A 13,435-nucleotide genomic window follows, 5' to 3' on the forward strand; every position below is an offset into this window, starting at 1 on the left:
ATCGTCCCTTCAGAGAGGTTTTAAAGGAATTTGGCCCCAGATGGGAACCACACATTTTTTTGATGAGTGTCGTCTTCCTTCTCACAGTCACACTGGGCCTTGACATCAGTGGCATTTGTGTCAGAGAGTTTTTCTAATGAGGACTACAAACAGACTCACTTTGAAAGACATTTCCATCCTGTGTTTTGTCTCCTCCTCTCTTCTTTCTACAACTTCCCACACACACCCGGAGGTGGAGTCCTCCCCCGTCCTGTGTGGTGGATCCCTCTGTGGGCATTAAAAAGAGACGTGACTCAGAATATTCATGAGACACTTGAACCCTGGACGCACCTCTTGGTCCTCCTCATGATAAGATTATGAGCTAAAGCTCAGACTGACAAGGCAGACTGCGGGTTATACACTGAATGATGATCTCCAATTCTGGATTCATGTTTTGTTTTTAGCCTCAAACAAAACGGGCCATATTTTTTTTATGTTTTCCATAAACTATTCGTCATTCATATTTTGCTACTTAAACATGTATAATTGGCGAGTAAATACCAGATTTCCTTCGAATATATGGTTAGATACTTCTCTGAGCTCAGTAAAGTGTTTGCAGTAGACTATTATATCCAAAAAAGGGCAGTCTTGCATCTCCCTTGATGCTAAACCGAGTCATAAAAATAGGGACTTCTGATATAATTATGTCACCATTTCCCTTCACAAACAAGGGGAGAAACTTTAAAAAGAAAACGTCTGTGTTAAAAAGCACAGCATATAAACATAAGATTTCAAATACTAATAGAAATAGTAGTCATTTGCAATTGTTAAACATTTACAGACAAAAGTATTTCAAGAGACTAAAAGTATTCACATTTTAATGTAGCTAACTAAAACTATATCCAGTCAACCTACTAGATCCTCCATGCAGAAAACGTCTCCACTAATTTAAGATGTCACTGCAGTGTTTCCGGATATTAATTCACTTAATTGCTTTTAACTTTTAGGTTCACAATTTTAAGTAACTTTCCACTAATGTTTGATCTTTGAAAACGTGTCAGATCAGTCAACGCTTGGAAAAAACTTTGGGGAAAAAATACAAGTCACAGATTCCAGGAAAATTGGGGTAAAAAAGTTTAGATTATTTTTCTATAATTAAGCGGTCTCCGCTCGCTTGTTTCTCCAACGCATAACTCCCAGCCATTCAACAAACGTTGACATCTGCTGTTGTACTTCGTTTTCTGCCTTTGGCGACACACCAGAGGAAACATTATGGTACTTTTTGGTAAATGTGTTTTAATGTGTCACCTTGATAAATGCGCCCATCCATGCATGTGTTTTCACAAATTTGCGGCCTCTCCCTCACATTTGTTAATGTTGATTAATAGCCCAAATGCATTTGGTATTTGGTCTCCCTTCTCCGCCCACTCTTATCTCTTAATGTGACTTAGGCTGGGCTGACAGCCCAGTAAGCAAAGAGAAAAAGAGAAATGAAGTAAGCAGAGAGCGACAGCGAGGCAGACGAGCCTGGAAGAAGCTCGGGAGGCAGATGAGCGTGAAATCTCACTCGGTTGACAGGAGAGATGTTCCCTTCAGAGAAAAGAGAGGACAGCTCAGACCCGCTGTCCTCTCATCACACACATACAATATACACTTTATATATGGACTATCTGTATTCGCAGTCAAATAAAAACTCGCAACTGACCTCCATCTCTCCCGTATCAGCACTCGGGGGGGTATTTTCAGACAGCAGCACAACAAACATGGCAGTCGAGTTGCTGCATTGGTGAATTATTGCCAGGAACGAGAAACTCAAAAATATAGCTGCTATATTTACTGTACTCAACTAAAGTAATTACACATACACCCATTAACGGTCACTTTGTAATAAATTATCCTTACCTTAACCCGAACCTCTAATTCCTGGTTGGCAGCCATTCAGAAAATAGCACTTCCTAAAAGAAGAAGAAGAAGAAAAAAAAAGGGAGTACTTCATTGTTGGGGAACATTTTGTTAAGGTCAGAAAAGAAAATACAACCCAGGAGTTCCAGTCACCAAAACCTTCACATCACAACAAAAATAATAATAAAAAAGACTATTAAATATTTTTATAAGGTTAAAAGCAGAAGTTATACTTTCCTGGATGAGGAATGTAGTTTTGCACATGGTTGGTGTTCCATTTTGCTTTTGGTAAAAGTTGAACCAGGTTCAAAGGTGTGTTTTTTGGCTGCCTTTACCCTAATATTCTTAATGTCAAGGTTTTATATGGACTCCAGGATATAGCCAGTCGTCAGAGTACTTGGCCCGTCCGGGGCCTGTGTAGGGTGACCGGGGCAGACAGCTGCTGGTCATTGTTCCTAACGACAGCTCCATCTGCTTCCCTTCCCTCTCCCCAGCGCAAGAACAAATTAGCCAACACGGAAACTCACTCCAAGTTCCTGAACTCTGCTCTGCTGTTTTTCTTGGCCTGTCTGTGCTGGGAGAGCTTTAGGTTGTGTTTCTGAGTGCAGTGTCTGATATAAAATATTCAGCAGTACCACACACACACACACACACACACACACACACCAAGATGCCGAGAAGTTAGTCGCTCACCAAAGAACATAAAAACAGTGTTGAGTTACTATAAAGGCTGTGCACTGCTTTTTTTTTATCAGGGGTTAACAGCTTCAGTGCAGCTCGTGTAATCGACTACATCAGGTCCATCCAATACACAGTTATGGTGATACATGAGCCTGCAGGAGGATATGATCCTTCTACAGAATATTTTCTAGCTGTTTCCAGAGATCTTTGTTCAGATAAGTGTGCTTCCTATAACCAAAGGCTTTCTTCCAGCTGGAGCTTGCGAAAGCTTTTCCATTTTTGTCTGTTTCCTCAGCGTCTGAATGAGAGGACGGCCCAGTGATTCAGAAAAATGTTGAAGCAGTTAAATGCTTATAGCTGTCTTTTGAAAGCGCACTTTATTCAAATATCTTACTGCCGTGTTGATATCAGGCTCTTCTCAAGACTCAAATGAGTCCAACAGCTGTTTCTGAGACATGCACTCGGACATGGTCCACAGCCAGCATGTCTAGAGCAGTGGACACAGACAGACGTGGGAGAAGGATCTTCTGCCGTTACAGGAAAGAGATTTGGAGTCTCGGCTCTGCTTTCTCTCCCACACATCGCATAGTTTCCTCCACCACATACACCCCCCTCGAGGGGTTAAGCACTCTGCTGGTAATGACCATGCATCAGACAGGACTTTTAAGCCTTGGTGCCTTGCCGGAGCCGCAATGTAATTCGGCCAAAAAGAGAGGAAAAAAAAAAAAAAAAAAAGCCATGACTTGAGCCAGCGCCCAGGGGAGGGAGTGGAGGTTTTCGGAGGAAATTGACAGTGTGTGGAGCTCAGCAGCCCCAAGGCACACCCCAGCTCAGGTTCCCTGCCGGGGAAGGTGCTGAGGTGGCTAGGAGAAGACGTGGGGGGCCTCAGGCAAGAGATGCTGCTGCAAAAAATACATCCATCCCAGCAAGTCCTACACGAATACTGCAACCTAAGACTGAGTCTTAAAGCTGTATACTGTAAAGAAAGTGGGAAATTGTTTTTCTGTGTAAATGACTTGTATTATTGATCTGCCCAATTTCAAGGGATTGAACTGCTAAAAACAGATTAAACTGTTTTAAAAACATTTGGAATTAGTATTTAAGTAAAAGAGTGTGACACTTTAAGTGGCATCAGAAGAAAAAAAAAATGTCTTGGAGCACTCACATTAAAAAACTCCTTACTAAAATAGGACAAACTGAGTACCAGGGTGATTACACTCGTAGACACACTGAAAAGTAAGAGAGAAAAATGCTGTTTTTCATTTCTTTTATTTGTGTTCAGCCACATGTGGACATGGATAGCCGGCCCACGCTGCTGTCCTTGGCAGCTCAAGCATGTAGGCATGTAATCTGCGTTCCACTCCTTATTGATGGAGTTCACAGGTCCCGAGGGCGCATTGGTGAACCGTCATACCTTACTCTACCGTACAGGCGGGAGAATGACTGCTGCGGCTGTTAGCATTGGTCGGTCCAGTCTGCTGAGGAAGCAGTCGACAGTAATCTAGTCGGTCACACTCCAGTTCTCCCGCGGGACTGCAGGGATTAAACCCGGCGCAGGATATAGCGTCCGCCAAATGCGTGACCGTGCCGGGAATTTCCATGTAATTGTGAGCGAAGCACCATGAGCTCTCCTTCTCCTTCTCCTCTCCTCCATCGCGCTATAAATACCACCAAGACTCCCCAAAGGCACCGAGTGCTGAGAAGCCGGCGAGAAACCAAGACTGAGCCGCAAGGACGTGAGAAGGTGCAAATAAGAAATGACATCCTCCTTGTCCTCTTTGCCTCTCGTCCCTCCTTGATTAGTTTCCAGAGTCGTAGCAGTAGCATGCAAAGTAGGTAAAGGAGATGACACACTTCTGTGCTTTCATACTAGTGCAAACATGTGCACTATATAAGCTAACGCTGCATATTTTATTTGTAAAGGCCTGTTTGAACATCAGTATTCAGACGTTAGAGTTTGTACAATAAGCCGGCTTGTGTAGCTCACAATAACTTACAAGTAAAGACAGATTCATTTCCTGGTGGAAATAAACCGAAAGAGCTGAGTCAAAAGGACGTCTTTTCTTTTTTACCAGGTCTGCACAACATATCCTCATTTAAATTCTATAAATATATCACCGCGTTGAGTCGCCACTGCTTCTTTTTTTTTCTAAATTGGACTAGTTCTTCCTCAGCTATGATCCAAATTCCTCATCTGCTGTAATCTAATAGCACTTCCAAAGTCATTGAAAGCATGAATGGCTCTTATAAAAACACCTAGGATTTTTAAGGTTGAGCTCTCAGTCATTTTAAAAAGTGGGTTAGGGCGCTATCTGTCCTTGAAGAAGCACTCTGGCGCAGCACCAATCCTTCAGGAAGTGAATCATTCTTGTCAGGACCGAGCGAGACTCTCACAGGAAAGCTTAGCATTAACCGTATCCCACTGCTCCTCTGTCTTTCTTTTGTCAGCCGAGGCAAACATAGCCCACAACTAGAACATCTTGAATGGTAGTACATCAAAATGCTCTCTCAGTGCTGCCTTAATGACACATTTTCCTCAGCACAAACCTCCTCCCTCAGTTAGATTTGGTGTAGCGTCTCAGCACCGCAGTGAAAAAAAAGTTGGAACAAAATCTCATGGAAACTCCCAGACGCTCACTCCCACTTTTGGGGCTTTGACCCGTCCGGGAAAAAAAAAGAATGCAGATTGTCCAAAAAAAAGGGGAGTGAATGATATAAACAACTCTCCGGGAGGTGTGCTGAAGCCTCAGCCAGTCATCAGGGCCAAAAACCACAAAGTGTCCGCCCATGCGATTGAGAATTATGGCAGACGGCCACGACATGGGTTTCAACAGCTGTCCGAAGAGGACGGAGAGGAGGCTGCTCACTGGGGCCTCGTTCAGCTTCAGAAAACCCTCCAGCTGAGCTGAGTGCACGGAGGCTTCAGGGCAGCGTTCCCAGGATTTTCCACAGTCGCTTATAAGAAACTTGGAAATGTGCCTTTCATGGGTTGCGAGGTCTCCGAAGTATTATAGATGCGGCCACACAGTCAAGCAGATTCTCACGCACACGTACACGCATGTACTGTACGCCGTACATATCCTTCTGTGTTCGTTAGCAGACATCCTTTCTTCCTGAACGCTTCCCTATTATAGCCCCAAAACCCTTGACAGGTGTCAGCCGTACTCAGCTCACCGACTCACCAAAGCCTCCCCAGAAATAATCCGCTTCTTCTTTTCCCGTCTCCCACAGTAGATTTCATCACAATTTCTGGACAAATTCAAGTGGAGTTGCTGACTTTTATGGGAAAGACTTTTATTTTGATTCAATATAAATCCTATCTCGGGGGTTGAGAGGGTAGGAGTTTCACCCCCCCCCCCCCTCCTCTGTCTGTCCACCCCACCCCACCCCCCCCACCCACCCTTTGCTGCTTCCTCCTGCTCTCTCTTTCTCTCTATCTGTTGGACTCACAGCCTCATGTCATGTGGAAAGTGTCTTCGCTGAAGCAGTTCGAGGACACTGGGAACCATTTCCATTTAAAGTCTCTGTTTTTTTCCTCCCGTGTGGAATATTGTCATTTAACTTTCCCTCGTTTGAGTGTGCGGAAAAGCCTTCAGGTTTTAAAGGGACTTGATCCCCTTTTCCAGACATATTCTCAGAGGATTAAGCAGTGAGGCCCAACTAAAGCACCCTTAATCAAATCAAAATAAATAGCCCCCGTCACAATGGAGGATGCCACATTTTCCATTTCTATTTTGCAGGGGATTTGTCCCAGGGAGGGAGTATGGAAAAGGCTCAGCGCCTGCAGAGGGAGTGCAATGTTGTGTGCTCTGTGTGTGCGGGGGTGAGAACAGCACTTACGTGTACAGTAGGTGTCGTCTCGTCTGCCTGGATGTATGTACATGTTGTCTTTGACGGCATGGTGATTGTCTTTCAGCTCTTATTGCAGTTGGAGTGGAGCCGGGCTTTTAAAGCCAAAATGGAGGGGTTTAAGTGTGCCTTAGGAAAGCTTCTGGCATCGTGGCCGTGTTGCACTCCAGGGCAGCAAGAAAGCATTTACTGCAGATTAGAGCTCCTCTCAAGTGGTTCACAAAGTCAGCCTTAAGCTTGGCAATTGTTCCCGGGGCCATCCAGCAACCTACAGCTGTGAAAGATGTCACCATTTCACACCCAAAATAGTTTTTCCTGCATCCACTGTAGTCTGTCGAGGTCGTGAATCAGAAGTTAGTCCTGCTCTTTATGTTCCTCATTCTTCATCCGTCAGCAGCATTATTTTCCTGATGGATTGAAATGTTGTTGGTAAAAGGATCAACTGACAAGCTCACTGAATGAAGTGATTTATAAAATCCATCTGCGGCTGGAGCGTTTCACTGAAGCTGTTCTGCGGCTGATTCACGCGTCGTCTTTTTCCAGGTAACTACCCTCGGCCTTCTAACTACAGCGGGACGGCCAGTAGCAGCTACAGCGGCCCGGGTCCCGGCATGACTAACAGTCTGGGAATGAACGCTACCAGCCCCATGCACGGCCAGGGGCCCGGCCAGCCCGTACCTGGAGGACGCAGCCACGGCCCGGCCAGCCAGAACCGGGCGTACCCGCCCATGGGCCCCAGTTCACCGAGCATGCCCCAGCCGGCTGGACCAGGCATGGGTCCTCCCTCTCTGGGTAGCTCTAACCGCAAAGTCCAGGAGGCAACAGCAGCGGCCATGCCGGGATCTGCCAACTCAATACACAACAGGTAAGAGCAGAGCGAGGACTCGTGAGCTGTCGTTGTAAAGGAGATGATTCATTTGAGAGATCAGGATATTTTCCCTTGTATTTATGCTGTATACGTGTTATTATGTGAGCTTATTCATTTATCACAGTAGCACCTTACTTTGCCGTAATGGGCCTAGAAGTGATCTTAATTTTAAAAAGATGGCTGGGATTAGTGGGTAGGATCTCTAAAATAAGGGACCAGCAAGCGTCTCTACCTTACGTCACTACCTGGTGAGGGACTTGTACTATCTGCTGGGTGGAGGGTGTGTGGGGGAGGGGAGGGGGGTGAACAGCACCACAGAGACTCTCTTTGTTTTTTGTTTTCAGATGTGCAGTCAAGAGTTTGTTCTCAGGGGTTCCACTCTTCTATGAGCCAATTGTGGAACCTTATTTTCACACTTCTCATAAAGTGCCTGACATTTTGATATCTGGCTCAATTCACAGAGTGCCATTTGTTGCAGAGAGAGAGCGAGCGAGCGAGCGAGCGAGAGAGAGAGATTGGCTCGTGAGAAGGCGGCATGGCCTGAATACCGCCCTGTCAAAACATGAAAGACGAAAAAGCAAACCACAGGTTTAACTGTGAAAACACCAGAGACAGCAGTGACACCGAGCACCTTAACACAAATACAAAGCACTTTGATGCTATAACAGTAGATGAGTTAAGGGGTATTATTTTTCCATCAAGCTCGGAGCTCTGACTGTACGAGTGCCTGTCGAGTTGGAGACGGGGGTTGTTGTGGGATTGTGTGGGCAGTAAACTTTTGCTGAACCCTGTCGGGGGAACTTGTGAAAACATGGCTGTCTTCGGAGAGGAAGGATGGGCTTCCGCGCTTCCTCCAGTCGGTGCAGGGTTTTCCTAACAATGCATCACGGGAGCAGTCTGAAGTGTCAGATTAACATTCGTCAATGTTCATTCCCATTTCTGCTGAAACATGAGTCAGACTGAAGACTGCGAGCCGCTGATGATATTTCAGATGAAGTTTCTCTTTTTGTCGGCGGTCTGCAGGCTGCCTCTGTACGCGAGGTACCCCGCCTCCCCCCACAGGCCCACGCCCTACCCATCCTCCACTTGTCCACCTCCTTCACCTCCACCCAGACCTCACCATCCACCCATCCTGCCACCCTCCCACCCACAGCTGCACAGGTATGTCCATCACCTCACCGCATGGGTGCGTCTGCTTTTCGATGTGTGCTGCATGTGTGTTTGAAGTTGAACAGAACTAAAGTGATCATGATGATATTTCTGACAGCAAAACAAGATGAGTCATCATCATTACTATTGTAATAGCCTTCATCATCATCACCATCACTGCAGTCATCAGTATGATAACAGGCATCTCTTAGTCACTCTAATGGCAACAGCAAGTGAGCGCGCGCGCACACACACACACACACACACACACACACACACACACACACACACTCACTGAGTTTCAGATTGTTGTGTGCACTATAATGACACTGTGTGTGCAGTGGGGGGTGGAGGGGGTCTGTGGCGTGCCTGACAGTATGTGTGATTAATTACATGCATCAGGGGGGCCCCCCAGTGTTGTTCACCCACAAACACACACACACAAACACACACTCGGCAATGCAAATTCTGGCCAAGCCATTAAGAGATGCCTGGGCTGTCAATAAGAAGTGGCATGACATGATCCCCACTGCTGGGACCAATCAGAGCGCCTGTCAGTCTCTCCTCACGGCCGCTAAGAGGTGTCGCTGTCCGTGGTGCTGGAGGAGGAGGCCTCGCGCTCCTCCACTCTGTCTCTGTTTGTTTACAAACCTTCATCTGCTTCTCCAACTTTACACAGATCCATTTTGATTCATTGTGAACTGTGAAAGTGTCCGAGGGTTCCTTTGTTTGTCCGGTGTTTTACAGTTTCTCCATCTTTTGCACTAAGCAGTCGATGATGTGTTGTTGTTTTTTGCCGCGCTGCAAACATCACATTAGAAGCAAAAAGTCCGGCGCAGTGACGACTTTTTATTTAGATTTTTTTGTTTGAAATCTGAAAGAAAGTCTTTTCTTTATCTTTTCGTCTGCGATGGCTGTTCATGCAAATTCAAACATCCCAATTGTTGCTTTATTTTTTCAAGCTACTACTATTAAAAAAAAAAACAACAACATGCAGACAGTGGATATTTAGAACTACAAAAGACTTTTATAAACTAGCTAGTGTAAAATAAATCTGGTCTCCAAAGCAGGTCAGTGCTCACAAATTTGAATAATTTGTCATATTTCTGCCGCCTTCTTAAGTTAGTTTTTTTTTACCAAGAAATAGGACTTTGTTTTAGGCAGAACGGGTCTTTCTCCTTTTTTTTTTTGACGGATTTAAATCAAAAATGTTTTCCTCTGGTGGACGTTTTTGCAGAACACCTCGTGTCAGAGTGTCTGTGCCACCTTCACCGCTGTTCTTGTCTGCTGTCGCTCATCCTGCCTCTTTCATCCCTCCTTGTCTGCTTCTCTTCTTGTCTCCTCCCACCTGTTTCTCTTTCTTTTTTTTTACCAACTCTCCCAACTGTATCGCCCTCTTCGTCTCTGTGCAGCTCTGTTATCCTACCCAGACTGTTTTATCTCTCTCAGTCTTTCTTCCTCCCAATTTGCTTTTTGTTCTCTGCTGTCTCCAACACAGCTTTGTTATGTTTTTCTTCCTCAGATCCCACTTTAGAACATCTGAGGGAGATCAGGAGAAAATTGGCCTCCGAAAACCTGCAGTTAAAGGCTTCAGCACCCTGTTTGCGCTCCAGATCTCTGCTACGCTGTGAAACATTCAGACCTAGTTCCCTGTGTGAGAAACAAGTTGTTAGTCGTAGCACATGTCTAGTTTGGCTCTTTGATGCATCAACCCTGACTGCCACAGCCACTCGCTCCCAACCTTCTAAATCAGGGGCTAGTTAGCAGCGATATCATTGGCTGCTTTCTGCCTCTTCCCCGCTTCCTCTTTTTAACATCCCTTCACCACATCAATAATCCTCTACATTTCTGCCTCTCATCCTCATCCTCTCCTGACTCGCACTCACACGCTCGTAGACACACTCCGGCTTCATTACACTGAGTGAAAAGAATTCCAAATGAACAGAGGAAGGCCACTTCTGATATCCCACGGCTGCAGGCGTGGGCTGAGATTAAATCTTTATAAAATGTGGCGTATGGAGTGTTTTTTTCCCTCGAGCCCGCTCAGAGTTTCTCCTCCACCGGCGGACAGGAATCGGAGACAAATGTCTCGCTTTTATCCGTTAATCAGCTTGATTTGTGGTCGAGGGGAGCGGCGTTGGCCAAGACGGTCTGGAGAACATAAACAAGAATCCTGTGGCTCTGCTTTATGTTAAAATAGTGAAATATGGCATTTATTTTACTGACAAAGTCAAACGCTGTTCTGCTCATATCTTCTGCATTCAAGTAATTTAAGTTTCTTCTGCTGTTATAATTACTGTCATCAACGAAGAGTAAAATGATACGTGCCTTGATTGTGCACTGCAACCTAATTTCTAAAATAGATAAAAGAAAGTCGTATCAGAGTTATAAAAAAAGTGGACTTTTGTGTGTTCGATGCTGCTCGTCGTCAGTATGATGTGTTCAAATAACGTGGACGATGTCGAGCCAGTCAATGTGGAGGAGGTACGAGTTTGTTTGGAATCAAGGTGCCATATAAATAATTTTCTTGGGGTTGGAGATTGATGTTAGGGATACTTTTCTGTTTTTTGGAGAAGAGAGAAGAACACAAAGTATTAAAAGGTATAAGCTTTTCTTGGCAGCAGCTTCTGAGGACAGAATTGGCTTTTCAAATGACTTTCCAGCGCTGCCGGCGACACTCTACAGAAAGTTCCTGGAGCTATAGGAACGGGCGAACTGTCGGAAAAATAAGCACTTAGTACAAGAAGAGCAAAGCTGGGGAAAAAAAGAGCTGTAAATAAAAGGGAAATTGAAGGGAGAAAAATGTTGGAAGAGGGAAGAAGAGAGAAGAGGAGAGTGCTCCCAGGCAAATCCTCGCCAAATAATTCATTTCTGACCTCCTTAGTAAGTAAATTTGCTAAATAAATAAGAGCAGCGCTTGAATGTCAAGAACGGGGGATGCTGCCTGTGGCGCTTTGTCGCTTGCAGTCTTGGCAGCGTTTGCAGAGCGCTCTGCTTTCATTAGATGGGCAAAATAAATGGTTTCTCCTCCATCCATCCATCCTGAGCTGTTTGATGTTTGGGAAGGAGGGGAGGGAGACGCGAAGAGTAGCTTTTCTCTGGATTTAATATGTTAAAAGCTGTCCTTTTATTTTTTGCGGGGGGTTTATTCTGGTCTACCTTCAGCGTGCATGCGTGCTGGTGTTTGTGTTTGTGTGAGTGTGCACGGTGAGTTGAGTCAGGAGTTTAGAGGAGCAATGAGCCCGAGCTGCCCTGAGAACAGATTGGCTCCATATATAATTCATAGCCTCCAGCCGATCCACTCCATCCCTCTATGCAGCAGCCGCTCTCCGGCTCTTTTCCTCTCACTTTCTTCCACACGCACTTAAACATGCAGCGAGCGGAGGGATCGATGGGGATGGACGCGCGGCCGTCGCACGGTCCTGCAGTCGCAGCGATTCTGCTGTCTCGTCCAGTTAGAGGCGCTGAGAGCCATCAGCCAGGCCTGTCACCACGGATGAAGGACAAAGGCGCTGCCACTTCTAGAGAGACATCGTCAGCTGGTTGGCTGGCACCTCGTAACCATGGCATCCCCTTAGCAACAGAGCCCACCCTGCACACGAACGCAAGGACGCTCAGACACACTTCGACACACACACACACACACACACACACACACACTCACTCACTCTCTGCCCACAGTGTGAAAGTGGCCTTCTCCGATGCCCTTCACACATGTGGACTGAATAGCAAAAGGAGAGGTGTGTGTGTGGGGGGGGGGGGGGGGAACAATAGTTACGTTTTTTTTTTATGACTGGAGTCGAAACAAAAAACTTTGTTGATGCATATCAGAGATCTTTTATTTCATCTGGTGGTAATTTTTAAAGATACGTATAGTTTTAGCATTCAGTCACCACATCAGAGACAACCTGTGACGTGGTGACTGAATGCTAACACTCTCTCTCCCTCTCCTCGGGCCACTCCTGCAGACAGCAAACTGAGAGTGCGGTGGCCTGATGGTGTTGGGCTCCATGTTTCCCTGTTTCTTAGTGTGTGCTCCCTCGGCTCAGTCTCATGGAACAGCGGTTACTTCCAGCTCTGGGGCCCTGAGCTGAAGATACGCCCCCCATCGGTTCACCGGGGACCCACACACACTCTACTTGGGCTTCTTCAAGCCTTAATTTCTCTCCTTCCTCCCTCCACCTCCTTTTTTTGTTCTTCTCTTCCTCTCCCTCCATTACCATCTCTCCATCCCTCTGTTCTTTCACTCACTCTTTCTCTGTCTGCGGCAACAGGATGCTTTTTTTTTTATTTTTTTTTTTTCACAGCACAAAGGTGCCCGAGAGCAAGATGAATGCGCTGTGCCTTTTTTTTTTTTTTTTTTTTTTTTTACCCCCACCCAATAGCGGCACATGCATATATTAAGTGTGATTAAACGCTGTGCGGTGCCTCCATCAAGTGCTTTCTAATGGGCTTTTTTTATGACATGAATTAGTCATAATGGGAGAGCGCCACAGTCGAAAAACCACCGTTGTTGTTGTTGTTGTTGATTTGGATATTTCACTATTCACATGATACTTGTGCTTTTGTCGCTTACGGTGGTGATGACCGTTTTTACAGTGTGGATAAAAGAGGTTCGAAGGTATTCGACACATCGCATAACTTGTTTTTCCTTGCTGGCGTCGCAGCGCTCTGTTTTGTGTGAGTTTGCATGCAGAATACATTTTTACTTGCTTGAGAAGGTGCAACGATCAAAAGGTAAATTTATTTCTGTGTCTTGACTCACGCAGAGCTTTTTAGGGAACACGTAGGCAGCACACGAAGGAGTCTATATTCCCCCCATTATAGGGAAATGGGGCCAGATAAGCGTGGATTTGGTGTGCTTGTTTCTTTGCCATGGAGCTCCCCGGTGCACCTCGGCCCCCATAGAGGGATTACATATGTATCATCAGCCGTGCTCTATGACTAATTACATCTGTGAGATGAGATTATGGGGAGGTTTACCAAGCCGATCCCTCCTCTCAGGCA

General features: G+C 45.7%; 1 protein-coding gene across 4 annotated transcripts in view; it reads left to right on the forward strand.

Moving 5' to 3' along the window:
* Positions 1-13,435, forward strand: part of LOC138199753 (AT-rich interactive domain-containing protein 1B-like) — a 156,160-nt gene that overhangs the window by 124,365 nt on the left and 18,360 nt on the right. For 2 of the 4 annotated variants that reach the window (XM_069151930.1, XM_069151931.1), the window contains exons 8-9: positions 6,955-7,276; positions 8,303-8,440. In XM_069151930.1, coding sequence (XP_069008031.1) covers positions 6,955-7,276; positions 8,303-8,440 — 460 coding nt within the window. The remainder of the gene's footprint in view (positions 1-6,954; positions 7,277-8,302; positions 8,441-13,435) is intronic. The other 2 variants (XM_069151932.1, XM_069151934.1) reach the window with 1 other exon arrangement.

This window comes from Embiotoca jacksoni, unplaced genomic scaffold (assembly GCF_022577435.1).
Source record: "Embiotoca jacksoni isolate LCO1_2020_lvr unplaced genomic scaffold, fEmbJac1.0.p SCAF_18, whole genome shotgun sequence".
NCBI classification, from domain to species: Eukaryota; Metazoa; Chordata; class Actinopteri; family Embiotocidae; genus Embiotoca; species Embiotoca jacksoni.